Genomic DNA, 26499 nt, shown 5'->3' with positions numbered 1-26499 from the left:
CAAGGAGGTGATGATCGAAAGAAATTGATTTTCTAAACAATAGGTTTCAAATAAAATATCAGTTAATACCATTGTACAGGTTATTGTGATAGGGTTGATACAATTGGAAAATATCGTGGAGTGCTATTTCAACATCACATCTATGCTCTTTTTATTTGTATGAAATTTGATGCCCAGAAACATTTTTAAGAAATGTTGTTCATATGTGTTGTACACAACTTGTTCATAATTCTTAGCCCTTCACTTTGAAGATTGGTCGACTTCTGCGATAAAATTATTTTTATTTTTTTATTTAACTACCTCAACTTACTTGGTTTAGCGAAATTATGCCCTACTGTGAAGAGAAGGCTATCATACAATTCCCATGTGCAACTTGATACACCATCTGCTCTGTTATCACTTTTTCTCTTCCTCAACATACACACTTGAGTGTTCATTTGTCACCTAATATGATTCCTTCAACTTAATTCCATTTCTTTTGTGGCCTTTCTGACTTTTTCTCTCTTTTCCCCATCAATGTACTCTTTTGTCTTAAAGTTCCATAATGCTGGATGGCTCTCAACATTTGAAAATAGAGCTAAGGTTTTAACTGAGTGTTTCAGATAGACTGAGATTGCTTTCAGTTAGTGTGAGGATTGCTCCTACTGAATCGTTCTGAGAACATTACACACTACTAAAGTTTCAATGGAGTGCTCTATAGTTGCTCAAATTCTACGGTGTGATTGGAGTACCCATATTGATCACCTTGAATGTTTCCTATCATCTGTGCCTGTTGCCAGTCATGATCATGTTCTGTAGGCATTAGCCTGTGATATTCTTGTCATTGAAATACCTATTCTACTATTCAATTGTTCCCGGCTCAACTTTTTGGAAATTCCACTGTTTTTTATTTATGTACTACTAGTTTCAATGCTTAGGCATCATCATCAAGTACCTTATCAGGTACCTGATGATGATGCCTAAGCATTGAAACTAGTTGTTCATAAAGAACAGTGGAAATATACATTGTGTTCTTCATTTAATGACCTATTCTATGGGGATCGGGATTGGTTTGGTGGCTATCGTACTGGCTCCCCACCTAGAGGGCTCAGGTTCAAATCCCGGCGGTGTAGAATATTTTTAGAGGTATCTCAATCCCTACTTGAGGTGCTTTGTGGAGGGTACTTTGAGTGAGTACGCCGTCCATCGAATGGGACGTTAAGCTGCGGACCCCTTGGAGCTTTTCGTAAAGAGTAGGAAAATGCCTACGCTGGGTTTCTCTCCACCCTTCATCCTTTCCTGTCCATCCCCTACGGCACAAATGACCTCAGCAGTCGGTCGCCTCCCCTAAATACTACTACTACTACTACCTATTCTATTCTTTTTCTTTCCACAATATGTTCTGAATTCTTGTTAGTTGGGTAATAGATCTGTGATATCAATACATCCATTGTATCACCTTTCAGCTTGAGCTAGTGGGATTCTCTGGTCAAGGGGTGCATGATGTAGTATTCTCATTCTTCCTTGAATGAGACACAGCTTCCCTCAGCATTCTTAATTATTACAGAAAGTGTAGAAAGAGTATGGTATAGTGGTCAGGAAAGGTCGTCTTGGGATTTTAGTGTTTAATTCTTGTCCTCATTCCATCTTGCAGGTTGCCCTTGCAGAGAAGCACAGGGAGGAGCGCCACCACCACATGATGATGCAGCATGAGGATGAGAGATACCGCAGCATGCAGCAGGAGGTGGCCATGCGGCACAAACATCCCCCTCCTCCTCCACCCCCATCACACCCCCATGAGCCCCCACCTCATCCGATGCAACAACCGCCCCCTCATCCCCCTCCTCCCCATCCGCACGAGCCACCTCCGCATCCGATGCAGCAACCTCCACCTCCACACCCCCATGAACCACCACACCCCATGCAGCCGCCACCGCCACACCCCCTAGAGCACCAAATGCCTCCTCCTCACCCTCACGAGCACCAGATGCCTCACGAAATGCAACACCAGCACATGAGGAGACCACCCCCTGTAATTACTCATTGTTAGAATATGTACTTAGTGTTAATTTGGTCAATGTTGATAGAAAAAGATTGTTATTTAAGTAGTTACATGAACAGACTTAGTTTTTAATCAATCCCTGAAAAATTCTCATTTTGTGTTTTCATCTGGCTCTAAAGCACTACTGCTGCTCTACTCATGTTCCATTTGCCTACATTTTTTATTATTTTAGCCTCTCATATTCCTCATATACCAGATGTGAAAAAAAGAATGTTTTCCTATCAAGAGTGATCAATTTGCTATATTTATTTATTATGTTGTTCTGTTGGTCAGGCTTATGACATAGAACATGGTCGTAAAGGAGTGCAGAAAATATAATGAGAGCAATAAATGAAAATACAATCAACAAAAATGCACACTTCAATGAAATGTAGCATTCATATCAATTTAAAATTGAGAAAAATACACTGAAACGCTACATAAACAGCTTTACATGTAACACAGCTGGCAGTCACAAGTTTTCCCATTTAAATTCATCCACACTGTATTGCATCTTCATTAATGGTAGCTTATAAAGTTCAGTTTTGAACTTATTGACAGTAGGTTTATTTTTCAATTGCTAATTATTTATTTTGCCTGAGATAAATTCCCTAGAAGAACTCAGAGCCGAAAGGTTTACCTCTAAATTGCTATCACTGCTTTTCTTATGCACTAAAATTAGTGAAAACTACTGCCATGAGTTCTTCAAAAAATTTGTGTCAGTAAATTTCACCCTTCAGGACAACTAAAGGATTTGGATGATAGTTTGGAAAAATGGGCCTTTGATACCTTTTACATAGGGAAGTTCTCCTGTTGTCATTTTTGTCAGGCTTTTAAGAAACTCCTTATTCATACTTATCTCTGTTCTTCTCCACAGCCCTTGCCCTACTTGACCCTCTATCCTCCCTCCCCAGCAGATTTCCCTACCATTCTCCCTTCTATTACAACTTTCAACATTCAATTGCATAGCAGTATCCCCTGCATTCACTTGTGCTGCCTACTTCAAATTTCTACCAATAGCTGTCTCTCTTCCCCTACTATGCCTGGAACTTCACCATTTGTTTTCTTTTTTGAACATTTCTATTTTCTCCATTTGTCTTCCCTCACACATCTCAAAAGCTTCTAATCTACACTTATTGTCTAGCCATAATGACTTAGTTTTAGGGCCATACAAAACTATCGCCCACGTCCAAGTTTTCACTGGTATTTTATTTCCATCTTTACTTAAGATTTGTATCATAAACTTGTACCTTTATGTATATTACTCTTTGCCTTTGAAATTCTTCTTTTAATGCTCCTGTTACTCTGGATCTGTTACTCTGGATCCCTCTACTTTATGTTCCCCAACTTTAATGTTTACCTTAGACTTTCTTTTTCTTCGAAATTTCAGTTTCGTATGGCTAATTCTTATCCCATACCTATTGCCCTGATTCTGCTAAGTGTTAAGTAATGGATTCTTTGAACCCTTTGTCTGACTGCATAACTAGCACTTGATCATCTGCAAATCTGTTTTGCATTGTTTCACGCTTACTTTACTCCAGCTTTTCCCATTCAATGGTTATCATATTCTCCACTTATATATTGAAAAGAACTGGCAATAATTGATATTCCTATCTTACTCCCTTTCCTAAAACTGCCTCTCCTAACTCTCCATTCGCTATCTAACTCACTGAAGTCTGAAACATGTGGAGGTTCTGAATAAGTTTTCTTTCTCTTCAGTCTACTCCTATCTACTTCAAAATGATCATTAATTTTGCCCAGTTTACTCTGTCTAATTATTTTTTTTTAAATTCAGTGGTCTTATAGTGATTAGAAAATGATATTTCTAAATGGAATATTTGGGTAGATAGTTAATGTTGTTATGATTGACATTTATGCTTAATTAAAATGCTGCTTTAAATAGTTGACATTAAATTAGTATAAGGTTTAGGTAAGTTTTGAATAGTACCATTTACCATATCCCATAAGCTAATGCTTTTAACGACTGCTGTTGTTTGGTTTGATATTTATATAAGTTATATTTTCAGTTGAGAGTATTTCATGTATTTTGAGTTATCAAACTCAAATATTTATTTTTGTAAGTCCCCATAGGATTAGCTGGGCAGTGAACATTCCAAAATGTAGTGATCCAGTGAACCATTGGAAAAAAGTTGGTAAGGTTGGGAAAATTCCATCAGGTTTTTCTTTTGGCAGTCACAAATGCATTGTAGTTTTTGAACTCAATGGGGAATACATTTCAATGAAGCCACATGGTACAGAGTTAAAGCTTTTTTTATGCATTAATTGAATGATAATTCATTATATTCATTAATCAAGGTTAAGCTGACATTTTGATGCACATTACATTTATTATGGTACTGTGGCTTTTAATACTTCTAAACATTTTAAATCATCTCATTGTTCACTCTGTTGTCAATTCTGCAACTTTTGATTGCTTATCAGTTTTTATTCTGTTATCATAATGGTGTAATCTTTAGTTCACCAAACTTTTAATGCAAGGTCATTCTAAAAATAAGATTTATAGTGGCCAAGTAAGTTGACAGTACTTTATTCATATAATGAACAGATTGTTAAAACTACCAGGTCTTTATCTGAATAATTACATTATAAATTCAATATTATCAATACAATTCAGTATTTATCATGCTGTTGTACCAACTTGTTCAATCTTTCCAAAGAAAAAGACGATTGCTTTGCCTGAATGAAACGAGTTGCAATCACTGTAGGTTATGTTCTAAATGCTCTCAACTGGTGATGTAGCAGACTGTGAAATCTTATTTATGGAATGACCCTCATGCCATGGCTTTGCCCACATGAATTTAATTGATTATTTTTTGCATTGAGGTAACATTCTAGCATTAATCTTTTCAACTCGTCTTATTTTTCAGACTGGGCCTCCACCAGGACCCATGCCCCCACCTCCACCCCCACCACACATGCACCCCCACCTCCATGGCCCTCCCCCTCCAATTGGCATGATGCCACCAGGTGTGGAGGATGAAGAGGACCGAGGGGGTCCGGGGGGAGCCAGTGGAGACATGGATGGCGGGCCGCTCACAGGTAGCAGTCCGCCACGGCCCCTCATGTCCCTGAATGTGCAGCCACCACCTGCAATGCTCGCTGCCTTAGGGGGGAGTGGAGGAGGGGAGGGGACAGAGGGAGGGATGGGTGTGCCTGGGGATCCAGAGCAGACTGCTGCAGCTGGGGGAGTGGCTGGTTCAGATGGCCCTATGGTAGGTGGTGCGAGGGAAGTCAGGCTGCCGATGGCATTGGAACAGGCACTGGCATTTAAGACAGAGAGAGCTAAACAAGTTGGCGTCCAGCCAGAGGAAATAGAGGGTGGAAATGGTGAGTGAAGATGCAGTTCCTTTAAATATCAATGAAATATCTGAGGAAGGATTTGGATTATAGTGATGATTGACACATGGTCGTAGCAAACTAAATGTTCAGGATTACAAATCAGTGTGAAGTTTTTCTTTCTTGTGACTTTTGGAATGTAAGCTTGCTTTGTTGATGATTATGACTATTGGTTTCTGGTAGCTGATGGGTCTTCATCATCATTGCCATTTGAGCTTTCTTAATAACTGCAAGATGTTATTCTATAGATGTGACTGGCAGTGGATATTTAAGCTAGAATGGTGGCAATGCAGAAGATGAAGCGACTTCTGAAAGCCTACACTGGTCTTCTTCCTTGTGATTCCTTTGCACATGTTGACCATTCAATCTTGGGGTGTTCATTCTTTCATTTCTGCCAAACAAATGTTTTGGTAACATAAAGTAAATAATGAAGACGTAGTGTATGTATTTTTAAGATTTGTTCAACTTTTGGTTAGTGTTAAAGTAATTCCGTTACCCTCATTTCATCATTTGTGTGCAAGATGCTTCCCATTAGTTAGTCACTAAGTGCAAACACTTGATCCAGTTTTACTTCTTTGTTGATTACCCTGATCATCCAAGTCTCCTGTCTATTTCTCAGAGAAAGGAGCAATGGAAGAGGCCCCACTTGTGCCACCAATGATGCCTTCAGTTCAGACCCAGAAAGCGATGGATGCCATATATGCCCTTGCGGGTGACGAAGATGATGAGGAGGATGATGAAGAAGGGGATGAGAGGAGGAGGCCCAAGGGGAAGGGGGCCACAGGTAGTGGTGAGGATGGGGCCAGTGGTGAAAAGCAGCAGCGCCAGTCAAAGAACAACCGCAAGAAGAGGAGGAAGAAGAGGGCCAAGGAGAGGCAGAGGGCTGAGACTGAGTTGAAGAAGAAAGGGGAGGGAGAGGGGGGGAGCAAGGAGGCTGAGGAAGGAGAGGAGAAGGAGAAAGAAAAGGAAAAGAAGAAGAAGGGAGTAGAGCCAGATGTGGAGGTCGAGTAAGTGGCAGAAAGATAACAGGGATGCACTAAAAACAGGAACCTTGAAAAAAAATTCGATATTAATTAAATATTAATCATGGAGAACAAATAAACTTTCATTGAAAAGCCTGGAAATTTTTGAGATTTTTGTAGTTAAAGGAACAAATAGCTTTGCAGTAATGCTCAGTATGTAGTCATACATTTTAAAGTATAAATCTATAACTTGCAAAATACCACTGCCCCTGTAGTCACCTGCCCTGAAGAAATTTTGGTACACATGTATCTTCTATACCATCATGGTGAAAGCAAGTTTCACAAGGAGCTATTGCTGTTTATCTGTTAATGAGATTATTGTAGTAATAAATTTAGGCAAGTTGTCCTCTTTGAAATTTTCCCACGAAACATTCAAAGTAAGATCTGAACAATCTGGAAATGTTATCTCATTTGTTCATGCATAAATTGGTTCTTTGTATATACTACCTTGATCAAAAAGTTCCCGGAATAACCACCATGTGGCGCTCCCATCGTTCCGATTTGAGTTCTGTTTTTTTTGTTAAATTGGTACATCTGTTGTTGATATTCCCTTTAAATCTTAGTGTCATAACTTGACATTTGCAAAAGTTACGGTCGGTTTTCGGTATGTCCATCAATGCTTCCTGCGATTTTTCCATTACTTCCTCTCGGCTGCTAAAACGCGTTCCCCGTAATGGTTTTTTAACTCGATTGAACAGAAAGAAGTCACAGGGAGCCAAATCAGGTGAATTCGGAGGCTGTTGGATGGTATTTGTTGCATTTTTCGTCAAAAAATTACGAATAATGATAGCACTGTGCGACGGTGCGTTATCATGGTGCAAAATCCACGAGTTTTCTGCCCACATTTCTGGTCTCTTTCGGCGAATTGCTTCACGCAAACGTCTCATAACGCCCAAATAATACTCTTTGTTTACTGTCTGGCCTTCTGGCAAAAATTCATGATGCACTACACCGTTGTAATCCATGAAAACCGTCAGCATTGCCTTCTTTTTTGACTGAAAACGACGTGGTTTTTTTGGTCTCGGCTCATTTGGTGAACGCCATTCACTTGCCTGATGTCTGGATTGCGTGTCGTACTCATAAACCCACGTCTCGTCTCCAGTAATGATCCTTTTGATGAATGTGGGATCGGATTCAGCCTCGCAAATCATGTCTTTTGCGACGTCAACACGGTCTCTTTTTTGCATGAAATTGAGGTCTTTTGGAACCAACTTTGCTGCTACACGACGGAAACCCAAATCATTAACCACAATGTCTTGGGCGGATCCATAGGCAATGTTCAAGTCCTCCGCTATTTCTCTGATGGTTAATTTGCGGTTATTGACCAACATTTCTTTTACTTTATCAATTTTTTCACCGACTTTCGATGTCGATGGTCTGCCACTGCGTTCATCATCTTCGATTGACTCACGACCACTTCTGAACCGCTCGTGCCACTGGTAAACGACCGTTTTTTTTAGAGAATCGTTGCCGAAACACTTTTCCAACATTTCCAACGTCCGTGCGCCACTAAATCCGTTTTTTACGCAAAATTTAATACAAGTTCGTTGTTGCAAATTTAAATCCATTTCTGAAATTGTAAAAAATCGCCAACACACACAGAGATAGATGTACTCTTGGCTACGTAACTTTTGCAAATGTCAAGTTATGACACTAAGATTTAAAGGGAATATCAACAACAGATGTACCAATTTAACAAAAAAAACAGAACTCAAATCGGAACGATGGGAGCGCCACATGGTGGTTATTCCGGGAACTTTTTGATCAAGGTAGTATTTGACTTCAAATTGTAGTAGCTCATCCTTGTGGAATGTTTCCTCATTGTAATTAAAATGTTAGTCTGTGCAATAGTAATGTATGGAATTCCGTCATTATTAACAAATGGTTTCTGTTTTTTAATTGTGACAGGTACATTCAAGAGACTCTTGGAATGAATGAGCATGACCCACTATTCCGCCAATTTGCACACATTTTTGAGACATTCCGCATAGCTGACCCTGAAAAGGGAAATGAAGTGGAAGCAGACAAAGAAGCTAAGTCTCGTCCAGTGCCTCCCAAAGAGATGGACCTGAAAAAAGTTCCAAAAATGGATGTTGATGATTCTGATGATGAAGGAAATGAAGCAGAAGAAGAGGTAAGCGGGAGGCCATGCCGATTAAGTGACACATTTCCTTGTTATTGTAAAAAAGAGGATTTAAGAGTTACTTTTTCTGTGGGTTTTTAAGAAGTGCACAATATTACTTAAATATGATGTTACTGTTGATTTGGAAAAATTGAATTATGGCCCAATCGCGATACTAAAGTTCCTATTAGTTAGAAAAAATAATGAAGCTAAAGCAACTATTTAAATTGGTTGTCATAATCGGCAAATGTTCTTATGCATCATGAACTACGTATGTGTAAGATAAATTCAATGATGTATAGCTCATCTCCCTCACATTAAGTGCAGTTCACCCAAAGCAGGTTTTCATGGATAGGAATTTTCGAACATAGCAATTAACATTCCTTAGGCATTATTCTGTTGTTTCTTTTGAACTGTAATTGAAAATTATCTTATGATATGAAGTCATGGCCTGTTGTTGATGAAATTTCTTTCCTTAATTGAGTGTTTAAAATATTGTTTCACCAAAGATTGTGAGGTATTTTCTTTCGTGCTCCTAATGCAAATTTAAATTAAAAGCCAACCAAACATAATAATGTACTTTTTGCGTATATTTTAGAGTTGCTCTAAAACTAAATTTCATAGAATTAAATCATACTTGGTTTCATTTACACAATGCTTTGTTCAACCTTAACTTTGGCTTTCTCGGGTCTACCACCAGGTCAGGGGTTCCATGTTGGCCGACGTTTCGATGCGCGCCTTGTGCATCGTCCTCGGGATGCATGAGTCGGGCATCGAAACGTCGGCCAATATGGAACCCCTGACCCATTGGAAGACCCAAGAAAACATCATGAAGCAAATATGCCGGGAAAACACCAGATCTTTCTGAACTTTGGTTCATAGCCATTATTTCAGGTGTATATTATTATTATTATTGGTAGTCTATTGGTTAAGATAGGTTTTACATGGACTCAGGCTACGCAACAATATAACAATAATCATCTTGCCTCTCCCACAAAAAAACAACCTGACCTCCAACACAACAGCAAGCCCGTTCAATTCTGCATACTTCTTTCCTCCCTTCATTCCATCCAACATGCCTATCCTACTCGTGCCCCTTCCTCATTGGCCTAACATTCTCCCTTTCATCATAGTCTTCAGCATGCCATTGCTTATCAATGTGCTTTGCATCATTTTTTCCTGCCTCCTTACAATTTCTCTCAACAATCCCCTCCCTTCCAATATATATCACTTCCTAATTTGTTTCCCTTTCTGTTCACTTCACCTTTTCCATCCTTTTCCAAACCCTCATTTCAATAGCCTCTAGTCTATACCTGTCATCTTCCTTCAATGACCTGGTTTCCATGCTGGGTATATGTTTAACGCAAAGGCTTAATCATCTTAAAACTTAATAGTTAGTTGTTGTAGGTTAGAAAATGACACTGTTGTGAACAATTATCTGTATGTATCCCTTAAGTTGTGGCCACTAATCAAGAACATCTTCACGGACATATTGCGTAACACTTTTCAAATGCAAGGTCTGGAATTTTGTGCTCATAATTGGTTTCATTTCATTGGAAAGAATTCATACTAAATGTTCACACTGCTTTTGGATGTGATTTTCCAGAAAAGTTTATAATGGCACATTGACAAAAATGTACTGTAATTCCTCTAATGCCTATTGCCCACTATTTCGTTTAATTCTTCTGGCTTTAAGTATAATTTTTAATTTATCCTCCTCTGATATTCTTATGTTCAATTTTCCTATTATCATGCTTTTACGTTTTCCTGAGTCTCATGGTTTGCTCACATTGATATATTTCTCTATTCTGTATTTTACATAACCCTATACCAGTTATGAAAATATTATTACTGTATAGATTCATTAAAAGGCAATATGTATCATAGCATAATTAATGTTTTTAAAATATGAGAAAAAATACTCATTAGAATTCTTTACATCCTTATAACTGAATGTTGACTGTAAATTGATTAAATTAATGTTTAATTCATCAGTCTGGTGAGACATATTTCATGTGAGATTGTTTCATGATCTGGATCATTGGTTGGGAAATTAAGAGTGCATGGTTCTTAAAGCTGAGGTTTGGGAATTTATTTATCTTGAGTTTTATCTCTGCGGCAGATGTATTGAGTCAGTCAAATGTTTGCTATTTCAATTCTATACCACCGGTAATTGTGCTTAATCGTATCAATAATTATTGAAATATTGCAGAAAAAACAGGAAGGGGAGAAAAGTAAGCTTTCAAAACGTAAGTTGAAGAGGCTCACTCGGTTAAGTGTCGCTGAGCTGAAGCAGCTGGTTAGTCGACCAGATGTTGTGGAAATGCATGATGTCACTGCTCGGGACCCAAAACTATTGGTGCAACTGAAAGCTCATCGGAATACTGTAGCTGTGCCCCGCCACTGGTGCTTTAAACGAAAGTACCTGCAAGGGAAGAGGGGGATTGAGAAGCCTCCGTTTGATCTCCCTGACTTCATCAAACGTACTGGAATAATGGAAATGAGAGCGGCACTGCAAGAGAAGGAAGACCAGCGCACATTGAAAGCCAAAATGAGGGAGAGGGCTCGTCCCAAATTGGGAAAAATTGACATCGATTATCAGAAACTCCATGATGCATTTTTCAAGTATGTATTCCCCTATTTTATGCTATGCATAGTCATTAGTTTACCGCACTTTGCATTAAAATAGTTTTTTTTTCACTCAAGTAAGGTGGCTATGAATATTTATGAAAAGCATTGTCAGGCAATGAATGCTTCAATATTTTTGTATTGAGAAAATGTCAAATAGTTTTGGTCTTGGATTAAGAATTCAAAATTTATTTTCCCACATTTGACCAAGTAAATATCACTGCTGTATGTCAGTTCATACAGTAATTTTTGTAATTCATCGGGAGTAATAAATTCGATGCTGTCAGCATATTTTACTTTCCTTAGATCCATCCAAATCTAACATGATTGAGGGGCTCACAAATCCTCTTTCTCTGATTATCTCAAAGGTTAATAGTCCTTTAAATGACATCTTTTTCAAGGATCTTTTACTATTGTAATAACAATCATCTGAATCGGTTGTCATATCCATTTGAAAATGGGATGGGGTTGCAACATAAGCAGAATGAGTACATGTCATGACATTTGATTTAAGAAATTACCAAGTCAGCTATCATTGCCAAGTTCATATAGTGAATTTTTGACTGTTGCCGTAAACAAAATTACTGCTGGGCCTTATTCATTGTTGGTAGACTGTATCCCCACTAATGCCTCTGGCAGTTACTAATTGGGCCAAGTGAGAACCAAACCACAATTTTGTCTATTACATAAGAGAATATCATAATGTTCATGCTCTTCATAATGTTAGTTATCATTGTTCTGTATGTATTTATATGACTGCAATACATGTTGCATATTATTATTGAATGTTTGTTTTATCTTATTTTCATAGGTGGCAGACAAAGCCTCGAATGACTATTCATGGAGATTTATATTATGAGGGGAAGGAATTTGAGACAAGGCTAAGAGAGAAGAAACCAGGGGAGTTGACAGAAGAGCTGAGAACGGCATTAGGGATGCCTGTTGGGCCATCAGCTCATAAAGTTCCTCCACCATGGCTCATTGCCATGCAGAGATATGGCCCACCACCTTCCTATCCTAACCTTAAGGTGAGCCATCACTGTTGTCGATATTTGTCTCACATATACTTGGCGAGTGCTAATAAATGAGAGAAAACTGAGGAATCAATACAAGACACCAAAAAATACCTTTACTCAGGCAATGCATGCTCACTCTTTCATCTTAATGGTGCTCACTTGAATTAAGAATATACTTGATTCATTTTGATAAATGTTAAAACCATATTAAATATTGTAGCAAATAGTACAATATATAAACTAACGCTACATAAATTCTTAAATGAGATAAATATACTAATAAAACATTCATCAATTGAATTAAGCATATTTGCTAGTAACCAGGTATAATACCTTATTCTTGAAATTCTGGATACAATCTGATTTCAACTGTGTTGTCATACCTTCTTAGAATGTTCATATTATAAGATGATTTATAAGTTGAATCCGTTTACAATATTTAGTGGCCAAGTTTGAATTACCCCTATTGGCATAGTTTTGGGTATCAGAACTCGATGGGCAAGTTTCTAGATTAATTTTCGTATCAACTGAAGTCTTATAAACTAAACAAGGACTTGACTCCATACCCAATAAAAAAAGGCTTGCAAGAAATCTTGGATGGAATATTAGCCAGAGAACGAACTGCTCTTTTTTTTAGAAGTAGGATACACTTAACTTGGGGGAAATGATCCCATATCTCAGCACCATAATTCAAGTGACATTGGTAGAAGACATGGTAAAATGTCAAACGATGCACATTTGGAATGAGAAATTTGAGCATTAGGAGAGCACTTAGGTGTTCAGGCATTAAATGTCCGCTGTAACCATGGGTTATTGTGTCATCTCTACAGCATAACTAGATCAAATGTCCAGAAAGCAATCTACAAACAGAGAGGTAGTAGTTACTTAATGGTTAAGAGTTGTTCAAAGTCAAAATCTCCCATTTATGCATTACTTTTAGTATTGAAGCATGACTGCCCAATTGTTGTTAATATTTCTCACATGGTACTAATTTTGCTGATATATGTAACTTATTCATGGCATGTGATAAACTTTCCTTGTGGATGCAATTGTTTCCAGATACTTTCCGCAAGTGTTGAAGATTCACTAAAAAGCATATGTACATTCTTATTAAAAGTTTAATTAATGCCCTTTATAGACCTTGAGACCCAGTGTCAATGTATATATTATACTGCCAGCAGAAATGTGTAATTCATTTGTTTAAATACCCATCAGATTACCCTAATTTCAACATACCCATTTACTAATCTGCAGGGTGTATGCTCATATTCTGTAATGGGATAGGTGTGGTGTTATTTCAGGTGGTTAAGCTTAAGGGAAATTAGATAAATTGTGACAATAGGTTTATTGGAATCCTGGGGAGCATGTAGTCATCTATTGGCCTCCAGCCAATGAAAAGCATTAAAATGGAAAAATTCCTATAAGTATACCAGAATACTGTAGATGCATTGTAGATGATTTTCTTCTCCTGGGATGCAGATTTGTCATCAAGGTATAAGTAAATTATTTAGTGTTGATGCTTGAGTTTAATTTCATTCTTCTGCTCGGAAATTGCGTAAAATAATGGTATTAAGAAAAAGGAGATCTCCTAGTGGCAAATCTGAGCCAGTGTTGCTCAGGGCATGTAGGCAGTATAAGGTTATGTAAAAGCCCGAGGGCTAAACAAAATATTACATCAACCCCCTTATCATATGAAAGCCTTCTTATTGCATACCTCATGTTTTTATTGTTGTGTCCATGTTATAAGATTATGCTTGAAACAAATCAAGTGAATTGTATGAAATGGCATTATTAATCACAAAATTCCAATCACATGTAACAATATTATTTGAGGCATTTGGTGAATTGATAATCTGCATACTTCTGTCTAGGAAACTGCTAAACATAACAGTTTCAGGCTTAACTTTGTGGAATTCCTTCATGATGAGGGTAGAGAAAGAAACTTTGCACTCCCACCTAAAGATTTAATACTTCACAGGACCATTGTAAACCATCGAATACATTCCCTACCCCTCCCCTAGCCCACTGATAGGTTGCGGCACCCGTTCTCAGTTATATCACCTGATGATAATGCACAGCATCGAAACCATGGTGGTGTGAAGTATTGAATCTTAATGTGGAAGTGCAAAGTTTCTTTTTCTACCCTCATCATTAGGGAGCCGCTAATTTCTAGTAGCTTTAACCACAATGTACAGGTTTCTCTATCCTAATTAAAAGCATTTGTCCAGAAGCTGATTGCATTTTTGTCGTATGTACATATTTTGAATACTTTACTTTTACAATATATGTATTTAATATTCCTTGGAGACAAGCCCTAAGGAAATGAGCCAAAAACTTAAGTCCCAGCTTTAAAATTTGATCATAATTTATAAAATTATTATAAGTACCGTCTCATATAGTAGTATTTTTTTTCTGAGCCATTCTACTTTTTTTGTCCTTCTGTAATTTGTATTCTTTTCTTACTTTTTTTAACAGCGTCGTAACTTCTTTCATTCCAATTGTCTTTGTAAAAATCATACTCTTATCTTTTATCATTTTTAGCTGCTGTCGTCCTCTCCTATGCCTCTATTTTATTGAGGATTTTGCACATTTTCATTCCACCTAGTATCTCATTTCACTCTCTGAACTACATATCTTACTTGTATATTATCAGTGTATTAAGTGTTCATTCCTTTCAATCTTTTCTGAGTGACACACATTTGCATTTACGAAATATTTGCTCCTTTCTGCCTTATTGTTCAAAATATCCTCAAACATGCAAATCATACGGCATTCTTACATTTTTGTTATGTAGCATTCATGCTTTAACTCTCAATTGGTTTTGCCCTCTCAATCTTCCTTGCAAACCACTTCTTTCTATTTCTACTTTTAAGATGGCCAAGTAATGGTCTCTTCGACATGCAGCACTTCTCATTACTCATGTGTCCTTGACCAATGATTTCAGTCTAAATATGTGCAACAAAATCCATGTTCCTCCTGGAATTATCCCTTTTGTTAGCTCACTCATTCAGTATCATGTACTATATCCTATATATACAGGGTGCGGCGCATGCATTTCCTCGAATTGAGATTTCCTCGCTGGGTTTGCGAAACCTTCCCCAGACTTCTCCAAAGCTTTATACTTAGCCAAAATATCGTAGACAGTTGATCTGGGATTCCAGAAGAATGTAAATATTTCAAAATATAATGCCCAGCGCGAACACTTTCGATAATAGCAGCTCTTCAATTATACTCCGCACTTGTACCTAACATCGCAGCCATTCTGAGGTTATGACTGTTTATTAGATGCCTATAGCTTTCAAGAACGCCAATCGTGACCTCTAGTGGAACTACGATATGGCGGGAAATTCAAATTGAAATTTGTCTGGATTTAAGTTCCACACCCTGTACTTGTTATAATACACTATGTACGACACGCTATCATGTAAACTCCACGTACAATGTTTCTGTTCCTGATGAAAAAAGACATCTTGCTTTTACATCTTCAGGAAAGCACTGTGCCCTCTTTCACTATGAAGGATTTCCACCATGTTATGCCTGAAACTGTGTAGTTTCTGTTCCCATCTGTTTCAATAAAATCATCCCACTTAAGCCTTGTTTCACATGCATGCATCATTTATCTTGAAATTTGTTTTCCCGACTCTTTTTCTTTCCGTGCAACTCTCCCATCCCAGGCAAAATAATCAAAGAAACACCTTCATATCCTATAGGAAGTGAACAAGGGAGATGTGGTAATGAAGTGTGGGACTATGGTTTAGGATTAGGCAGTAGTGAGCTCAGTAGGAGAAATGGTTTATCATAATTTATTGATTTCTCATACTTTCACATTAACCTTTTATCAGAACATCTGAGAATGCAACATTAATAAATATTTAAAAATAACAAAATAAAATTTTAAGCTAGCATAATGAATTGAAAGAATTACATTAGTACTTATTTCATGTCATGTGACTAAGTAGAGGTATTACTGTACTTGGGAACTTACAGGGACAAACTAGGTTCAGAGTGCATGTGATATGTATTTACATACAGCATGATAATGGATGATAAGTTAGGGACTAATTTGGAATGTAGTAAACAACATTCAATTTCTATATGCATACATGTATGTATTGTGCCTATGTAATTAGTGGGTGCAGAATGGAGAATTTTTCACCCTAAAAATCTACACTTGGTCCCAACGAAGTTTGAAATTAGCATAGTGCATATTTTTATTACTTGTGAAGCTATATCTGTTTGGAATATTATGACATCAAAATTATTTCCAATTCATTCATTTTATTAATATTTATCGCACTTTTTCACAATTGCAGATTGCCGGTTTGAATGCTCCAATCCCTGATGGCTGCTCGTTTGGTTACCATGCTGGAGGTTGGGGAAAGCCACCAGTTGATGAAAGTGGTCGTCCTCTCTATGGAGATGTGTTTGGGACCCAGACCCAAGACTATTCGGTTCGTATCCATTTAATTTGAAGAATGAGTGATCTCTGAGACTGGGTTTGGCAAAATCATATTGCATATTTTGACCATTTATTAATATTTGCAAGTCTGATACCATTGCTTTGCCCTATTTTGTAAGTTTGTTAAATGTAAATTAGTGACCCAAGGGAATAGATTCTTGAAGTATCCTCTTATGTCTCTTTTTTAATGTTGATTAATGTTGAAAAATTTGGTATGGTGAGGATATAGTTCATGATTTTTGTTATCATTGAAGTTGACCCGTCAGTTTTAACTATAAGGATTTGATACAAAGTTGCCCAAAAATTATAAATAATAAAAAAATTCCCCAGTAAAAAGATGAAGTAACAGGGAAATGGGAAATAAAAATTGTTCTAAATTAAAGTTTGGCAATATTATTTGGTGAGGTAAAGAACTGAAGAGATCTAAAAGACAAACAATTTCAATCTTGTTAAGTTCAAGCCTATAATGAGGTAAAAGACATAGGTAATTAAGGTGCATACAAGATGTGATTGGGTTGCGGTAGTCCTGGGGGTAGAGCATTGGACTGCCAACCAGAGGGACCTAGGTTCGATTCCCAGGCAAGGCACTCTGGGCACCTGCAGCTCCACCCAAGTTATATGATTTTTTGGGTACCCCCACGAAACACAGGCTTAGTACTGGGTGAACTCTACCATCACCTACCAAACTGACCTTCAGGTTGATTACTGTGTTTATGGTTTACAATTTATGATTACTGATCAGGCATCCATTTTATTGCTTATGAAGGAAATCATGTTATTAAAGCAGTCAAGCATTGACCATAATAATGAGTAGTGATAGCCATTGCAGAGGAAGAATTTCACATTTTCAGCATACTTTTTGTTGTGTGCTTATTAAACGTCAAACGAATGTTTCCTTAGTAATGCAATTTTTGCATCAATCAACAGTATGAAATTACCTTCTGTGCACTCAGTATGTAAGGATGAAGATAGCTATGTTTAGAGATAACATTATGGTGTTCCCACATTGGTTCATCTAGCTGGACAAAGGTTTCTGTCGGATTGCTGTCAGCATTTTCAGGTCAGATGTTAAGGATATCATGTACAGGTCTATCTTCACCTAGGACCTGGAGATGTAGACTGTAAAGCCAACGTAACTGCTGTCCAAGCAAATGATGGAACAATATCAGAGCTACCTGAAAACCCTGGTATTTTCCATACTTCATTGTGGAAGTCTTCATTGCAAAATTTTAGAGGTGATGACACGTTGCAGCATGTGACTTCTCTTTTTTGTAGTCCACATTCAAATAAAATTTAGATGTGATCATGGCCATATCCATTATAATGCTGAAAGGTGCACCATAAAAAATGTCAGCTTCGCAAATAAAACAATGACATTAAATTGCAGTTAAATCCATTAGTACTAATTACTTCAAGTTCCCTCATCACTTTTTGTTAAGGACCATTGAGAGATTTAGTAATTGATGATTGTGTTATAGTTGGAACTAGAGCCTTAAATGATGAAATTGGTGCCCTCAGAATTATAATTCTTATGTGCTTACAGTATCTGGATATCTCCTCATTAATATGTAAGCTTTTGAGCTAATTCTGTGTTCTATACTATACTTTTGACTTATATTCTGGTCATGGTCATGAATATTTCCCTTATCATTTTGATTCAGTATTAGTTCTTTAGTACTAAAAAGACAATTCCATTGGGAATTTCTTTCTCTGAACATGGGTTACATTATTGCTCTGGGATCTTCACTGAAGATTATTATTTTGTCTATATTTCTTGTCTCTTTCTAAAATGATAGCTCCCTGTGCCTGAGGAAGACATTGATCATACACTGTGGGGCGAACTTGAATCAGAATCTGAGGAAGAGAGTGAGGAGGAGGAAGATGAGGAGGAGGAGGAAGAGGGAGCAGATGGTGTTGGCATAGATGGTCAAGAGGACGGAACGGGTCTTGTCACCCCAGCTGAGGGTCTTATAACACCGTCAGGCATCACATCCATCCCAGCTGGCATGGAAACTCCAGAAATCATTGAGCTTCGTAAAAGAAAGATTGAAAGCGACATGGAAGGGTAAGATATTGGAATTGTGCTTAATAATATCATAACATTATAATCAATCCAAGAGAGATGTATGATTACATCTAAAAGACATGCCACATTGTGAAGACACTTCTCAAGAAAGAACTTTTGTAGTTGCCATTTAAATACTGCGAGGGTTGTAAAGATTTTCAAATGTGATGGGAGAGCATTATATAGCTAAATGAATTAAATATGAATGATCGGAATGATTCTAAGATTTGTTGTAAGTAGAGTGGAAATTTCCAGGGGACACTGATTATGGAAATATGCACTTAAAATCTCCTCGTAACTAAGTTTCTGGGATGTAAAAAAAAAAGGATTTGTTGTTGTACTTAGGTTCATACTATGGACATTATTGCAGTTTGCAGTATTGCAGGGCAACTCATCCATGAGTGAGTGAAGTGAATTCATCTGGCTCAGGTGAATTGCTGGCCCTGCTAACTAATTTAATATTCAAGTTTCAGTGCAAAAATAATCTCAGTAAACATAATATGCCTTGTTTCTATAATGTATGTCATTTAAACATCTGTTTTACATTTTGAAGCATTGAATTCGTGGGGAAGTTCACATGTTGCCTTAATTATGGAGGGGATTGAGATGGTGCGGGGGCTAATGTACTGGCTTCCCACCCAGAGATCCCGGGTTCAAATCCCGGCGGTGTTGAATATTTTTCAGAGGTATCTGATCCTTTTGAGGTGCTTAGTGGAGGGCACTTTGAGTGAGTACGCCGTCCGTCTGATGGGAAGTTAAACTGCGGACCCCTTGGTGCCTTTCGTAAAGAGGAGGCTAATGCCGACACTGGGTTTCTCTCCACCCTTCATCCTTTCCTGTCCATCCCCTATGGCGCAAATGACCTCAGCTGTCAGTCGCCTCCCCTTAATACTACTACAACTACTGAATAATGGTTGAATAGAAAATATATTTGAACTGATTTATCCAAGTAAAATTAATGTATATGTTTTTACAAGATGTGTATTAAGACATACATTGTTAAGAGTCATGCACAGAAATTCAAGGGGCATTTTTTATTCTCAGGAATGAATGCTTTTTTTTGCATTATTTCTGACAGAAAATCAGTGATATCAATCATTAGTGCAAATTAGAGTAGCATTCATTTTTATTTAGCCACATTCCCCCCCTCATTCTTTTTACAATAAAATCTCACTCTTTGAGCCTGTCAATATTGTTAATTGAAAGACAACCTCAGTCCCTCAATCAAAGAATAGGACTTGGAAAGCTTATTAATATGGATGAATTAAAATATAAGCTGTGAAATTTTAAGTCAGTACGTGGTCCAGTGATTCAAAAATATAATTTATTTAAAAATCTTTACTCAAATTATAAAGCATATGCATATGAAAAGTTTTTGTGAAAATTTAGGTGTTGCATTTGCTCTCCTTTTCTCACAATCTCATCAGGATTTTAATCTTGAGACTTGGATATGAAAATTATTGGTATTCTACCAGTTAAGAAATGTTTTGGATAAGCACAGCATTTACAACAGTACATTTACTTGCCTCTACTAACAAAACACAGTCTCACATCTGACAGTACTGTAATCCCTTCTTCAATTCCACACCCTTATTTCCTCCCTTCATTCTACCCGACATGCACCTATCCTATTGCTAGGTACATACTAGTATTCTAGTTGTCCTATTTATATTGGGTATAATGATTTCTTGGAAAATGCTTTTGATTTTTGACACTGTGATTTATCCAGCTGAAAGTTTCTCATAGGCAATTGTAAGCATATATCCAGACAGTTATATGATTAGCAATCCAATTGCTAACATTTATTGCTGTCCCTGTATATTCACACCGTTCAGTGATTTGGGGAGATGAATGAGAGATCAGGGATACTGTGGAGACAGGTATAGGGTGGTGGTTTATGACATCTTGAGGTAGGAAAGGCTGGAGGTAGAGGATTTAATCATCTACAGAATAGGGGCGAAGGACAAAAACTGTTTATGATGTCAAGTACCCATTCATTTTGCATACATTGTCTGAGAGACTAGCTTGAAATCTTCTTGATGTATTTAGAGACCACAAGTGTCCAAAGCTAGACTACATTTATTTTGTCTCATAATAAATGGTGAAAAGCAGGTCTCTTTACTCGCTATAAGACATGAAGGAGGATCTCTTTGGCATGTTTCCAAAATCCATAACAAATACTTGTTATTAATTTGAAGAGCCCTTACCAGCGGTATAAGTGTTAGGGTTTGTTGGGTGCTCTGATGACTGAAGTCACATTGAAATAGCATGAAACATAGTCAGTTCAAGGGAAATGAAACTGGACACACATTGATATTTGAGATAGCTTCTTTATTTGTAACGATGTTATGGACCAACTTCACATAATTAGTGTGTGTTTCATGAATGAATTTGGTCGGTGATGTTTCTACAGTAACCCTTTTTCTTTGTGGCGTACGTAACACTAGCATACTTACATCATTATTTATATCTTAGGTTTAAGAGGATAAAAATTTTATGTGGAATTGGAAGTTCTACTTTCCTACTCTTTTCAAAAAGGGAATGCTTGTGGACAATTGATCTTTCAAATTCCCAGATGGTTTAAATTTAAGAAAAAAATTTTACACTGTAGCTAGAAAGGTAAACATATTTTCACACACATTCATTTTGTGTATTTTGTATCGGCTTAATCAAAAAATTCTCTCTATTATCTTAACTGAAAATGCATTTTTTGTATGCTTGCTATTGTTAATATTGATTTGTATTTCTAACATAAAAGATACATCAGGTTTTAAATCACTGATATCCCTGTTGAATCTCATATGCCAAAAACAGGTTGTGGTTTAAATTAAGTTAGAGAAACAATTAAAATTGTTAAGGAATACTTTTTAATGTTGAGGTATTCAGAAGCAAATTTCTGTAGCTACCATGATAAATTTTCTCATTCTTGCTGTTTCATTTTGCAGAGGTGAGACTCCTGCGTTGTACCAGGTCCTCCCTGAAAAGAGGTTGGAACGGCTCGGTGGGGCTGCCATGATGGCATCCACCCACATATATGACATGACAGGAGCCGGAGGTCCTCCACCAGGGGTGCCTCCTCCACCACCCCCCAGCCGCAGGCTTGGCACTGGAGCAGAGGCAATGGGTGTTGGCGGCCCAGGGACAGTCGAATTGGCCCTCGATCCCTCTGAGTTGGATCTTGTTGACACAGAAGCAATGGCACAACGATATGAGCAGACTCTTAGGGAGCAGCAGTCTCAGTTGCAGAAGGAAGACTTGTCTGATATGTTGGTGGAGCATGTCGCACGGCAGAAGGTCTGTATCTTTGTCATTAGTTGAGCAGTTTAATTCTGAGGGACAATTTTATCTGCTAATGGACTATCATTCATCACTTCATGTTGCTCATGAGGTTATTTTAGGATGTTGAGTTTCCTCAGGATGCATATATGATGGCTGAGTCAATATTTAACATAATTCATTGGAACTCATCATCTATTTTCAACAAATGGCTGGTATTAGTTACCTTATATGTTAGCCAATACTTCTCATCTAATGTGGTGGTAATACAAAAGTTAGAGTATGCTTTCTGAAACTTGTTGTTTGGAAAGGAGTATTTATTCTTAAAGAGTGGATATTCTACGTTTTCTTTTTAAATTAAAAACTACTTCATCATTTTATACAATTTAGGTATGGAACAACTGGTTTCAATGCATAGGCATGGTTTTCAGGTACCATGTTTTATATGTCCGAGTCAATTTATTTAAACAAAGGGGCAGGTGGGTTGAAGTTGGGAGTTGAAGGCTTAATGGTAGATAGGCAGGAAGAGAATGGTTTGGAATGATGCCTACATGTTTCAGCTGTTAGTACAGGGTAAGCGATAAAAAAGTTTGAAGTTCCTTCCTAATAAATCAAAAGGCAAAGTTGAGGCAGGAGCCATTGAATGCATTTGCTAAAATGAAAAAACGGGTTATGTTCGAGGGTAATCCCATAAGTACCCGACCCAACAAAGAAAACAAATATTTTGGAAAAAAATGTGTTTATATTTCAATATTATCTCCTTTCAGCTCTATACACTTTTCCTAGCGATATTCAATAAGTTTGATAACCTTTTTATAATAAGATATGTCTTGCTCCTCAAAATAGTCATTAACTGCCAACATCACTTTTCATGGCTGGAAACTCTTTGACCACCGAGCCATTTTCTCAAGTTTGTGAGCGGAAAATAATCAGAGGGGGCTAAATCTGGCAAATAGGGTGCATGAGGTAGCAATTCAAACTTTAATTCATGAATTTTGGCCATTGCAATAACGGATTTGTCAGCTGGTGCATTGTCTTGATGAAACAACACTTTCTTTTGCCACTTTTGCTTGATTTCTTCGCTCAATCATTGCAATAAGTTTGCATAATACTCGCCGTTGATAGTTTTTCCTTTTTCAAGATAGCCAATGAAAATTATTCCATGTGCATCCCAAAAAAGCGACGCCATGACCTTGCCTGCAGATGAAACGGTCTTCACCTTCTTTGGAGCCGGTTCTCTCTTTTGAATCCACTGTTCTGATTGTTCTTTTATCTCGGGTGTCAAGTAATGGACCCATTTTTCATCCATGGTTATGAAATGGCACAGAAGTTCAGCTTTGATGCTGTGAAACTTTGCTAAACACTCAATTGAAACATCTTCACGACACTGGTTTTGCTCGAGTGTGAGCAAACGCGGCACCCATCTTGCTCATAGCTTTTTCATATCCAAATTTTCAGTTAATATGTGATGTACTCCACTTTTTGAAATGCTTACTATGTGTTCTAGCTGGCGCACTTTCAGTTGAAAATCAACCAGTATCACTTAGTGGATTTTCCTCACCTTTTTTGGAGTCGTCATCTCATTTGGTTGACCAATGTGATGCTCGTCTTGACAGCTCGTACGGCCTCGTTTAAACTCTGTGACCCAATGTTTTACTGTTGTAAATGAAAGAACAGACTCACCCAGAGTAGAATCCAGTTCAGCTTTTATATTGGTTGGACTGAGGCCTTTCAAATAAAAGTATTGTATCACATAACGATGGCAAATTTTTTCCATTTTCACAAATTCACTGAAAACGTTCACTGTTGATGCCTGCCAAACAAATATTAAACAACGTAGCATCCTCAAACTTGAAACATATGCTTTATATATTGCATACTTTCTAATACAGTGATATTTTTCAAAAAAGTACTGCCATCTCAGGCCAGGTGCTTCTGGGTCTACTGTTTTGATAAATAAATTTTTACTGTAACATTGATGCTTGTAGCTCATGCTGTTGGTTGCTTGTTAAATATGTAATTAGTTGTTGAAGAGATCAAACCAATTTACACTGAGAAATGTGCTTACGTTTTATATTGTCCTGTATTCTTTTAATGACAATTACTGATTTGCAATGTAAAAGCTCCCATTTTCATTGGATGTATAGTATAATGTATTTTTTTAGGAAGTCATTGATAACCATTAACCTGTTGTTATTTGACATTGAGGAAATATGATATTCATGCTGCCAATTGGTATCTAGAACGTTTTCCATGTCTCTGGATTTAATCATTTTTAAATACTCATTTGAGTCATCAAATGATCAGATGAATGAATCTTTACCTAGGAAAAATTTTAGTATATCTAAGCAATTATCTGCCTCTTATTTAGTGGTCATGAAAGATAAACCAGTACAATTTTTCTGTAAGCTGCTTAGAAAGGAAAATAATTATCTTTGATCAATCAGAATGTCAATATGATACCCTGTCAGCTTAGGCAACATAAAAAAAGATCCGTTATTATAAAAAAGTAAACCAATTATATTAATTTTTTCAGGAATTGCTCCTTCAATATCATGACATCCTTCCAATTTACAAATTAAGAAAAGAATATTTTTGCTGCATGAAAGGGGAAGATGATAAAACTTTTATCAGAGAAATGAAGAATGCATAAAGATTATTTTTGCCACGTATATTATTTTAGTTCTAATGAAAGTTATACAATCAATCTTTATATAGTCTGCTAAGGGCTAGTAGCATAATGGCTAGTGCATAACTGCTGCAGATTGAATGGTGCAGAAATTCAAAGAAACTGTGGGAAGTGCCACATTGGTTACTTTTAACTGAGTCATCCACTAATGTGCATTACAATGCAACAATTTAAAAGTGTAAAAAGCATTCGCCTTGCCTGGGATTCGAAACCGGATCCCTCATCTCTGGCCGATTTGGAATAGAAGAGGCTGATGCTTCAGTAGCTTAACTGACTAAGCACTCTACTGGACATGGGGGGATATATGCTTGAATCCCAGTCAAGACAACTGATTTTTACACTTGGAAATTGTTGTATCGAATGGTGTAGATTCAAATTCAGGTGATGCCCCTGAAGACCATCAGCCTTACCTAAATTGTGTAATTTTATTGTCATCATGTAATGGGAAACTGCAGGCAGCAGGGAAAGCAACTGGCATTCATACCCTGAGAATTTCATATGATATAGTTTTTAATAAGAGGTATTACCTGTCATACAGTTTGTGTTCCATGGGTAATAATGATTTATTGTTCAAAAGCCATGGAACTCATCAGTATTCTGCTCAATTAAATAGAATTTCACAAACTGTCAGCTACTCATTTGAATAGGCTTTTGAGTGTGTATGGACAGGTTTTAGGGCTTATGGACAAACACCCTATTTATTGAGATTTAACTGTATGTACCATTATCTATGAGTAATTCGTACTATACCCATTCCAATTAAGCAGTTGATTAATCTATTTAGATGCCACTGCCATTTTCTCTCATGGTGCACTACTCTTTTTTCAAAATGGTGACAAATTACACCGAATGTTACTTGTTTCATGTAGAATCACTACAGAAAAATCATAGGAGGCAAAGAATGTACTCTTGATAACATGTGGAAGTAATTTATTCCCAAAGTGACATTCATTAAATGATATAAGGGCGATAAGTAACTATTTGGGTTTTGCTAGTTTCCAGATAAAATAAGTGATACCATGAAATGAAACCCAATTCCATTATTTAAATAAACCCACACAAGCTAAAATACTGGTATTTATGCAGAAAATTGTGATATTATGCATGCCAAATTTGCTAAGTTTAAACCCCCTACAACATACAGAGTTTCGTTAATGAGATTCAGGTGAAAAAAACTTGACTTATCTCCATGATTGGGTGATTCACTGGTGATCAAGGTGTTATACTAGGTCACAGGAATCTTAGTGAAAATACTTTTGGAATATTTGACTTAAAATAAAAATGTATTAAAAGCACTGTGAAGCACTGGCACTGTTTACATAACAACAGATTGCTTTTATGTTTATACATCCTCACTATGGAGTGTCTGATGCATGCATCAACCTCTTCTATCTTTGGACTGGAGCACTTAGCGAGGTTGACTCATGTTGATGCGAGTTAAAATGCACTGAATTTAGAATGAGAACACAATCACTGCACTATTGTTTCAGTTTATTGAACTAATTTTTCAACTGTATCTGTCTGTTATCTTAAATTCTGGCATGACTTGCATTGAAGTCCACATGTTAATATCTTCAGACATTTCTTGTGCTGACCAGTTACACCAAGCTCATAATTGACAATAAAATCATTGTGGTGAGAAATTAGTTTGAAGCTTGCCTGTGACAGTTCATCAAAGCTGAATTTTTACAAACATGGAAGTCATAAAATGTATATTATTAAGCAAATACCCAAAAAAGCAATTTGAATGGTAAAATTGTATTAGAACTGCAGAAATGTTGAAAGTGGATGTTCAGTGAAGCCCATAACTGTTGTGATGTCAATTAATTTGGGCTTGCAGTGACT

At 37.1% G+C, this 26499-nt stretch overlaps 1 protein-coding gene across 1 annotated transcript in view; it reads left to right on the top strand.

Annotated features, from left to right (window-relative positions):
* Window positions 1-26499, top strand: part of Sf3b2 (splicing factor 3b subunit 2) — a 28359-nt gene that overhangs the window by 1110 nt on the left and 750 nt on the right. Inside the window, exons 2-10 of the mRNA XM_071597782.1 lie at window positions 1634-2011; window positions 4909-5368; window positions 5997-6384; window positions 8308-8533; window positions 10734-11146; window positions 11961-12177; window positions 16479-16616; window positions 18421-18689; window positions 21635-21983. Coding sequence (XP_071453883.1) covers window positions 1634-2011; window positions 4909-5368; window positions 5997-6384; window positions 8308-8533; window positions 10734-11146; window positions 11961-12177; window positions 16479-16616; window positions 18421-18689; window positions 21635-21983 — 2838 coding nt within the window. The remainder of the gene's footprint in view (window positions 1-1633; window positions 2012-4908; window positions 5369-5996; window positions 6385-8307; window positions 8534-10733; window positions 11147-11960; window positions 12178-16478; window positions 16617-18420; window positions 18690-21634; window positions 21984-26499) is intronic.

Source organism: Hetaerina americana, unplaced genomic scaffold, assembly GCF_022747635.1.
Source record: "Hetaerina americana unplaced genomic scaffold, ioHetAmer1.1.p SCAF_9, whole genome shotgun sequence".
Classification (NCBI taxonomy): domain Eukaryota; kingdom Metazoa; phylum Arthropoda; class Insecta; order Odonata; family Calopterygidae; genus Hetaerina; species Hetaerina americana.
This window is presented reverse-complemented; position numbering and strand designations above follow the sequence as displayed.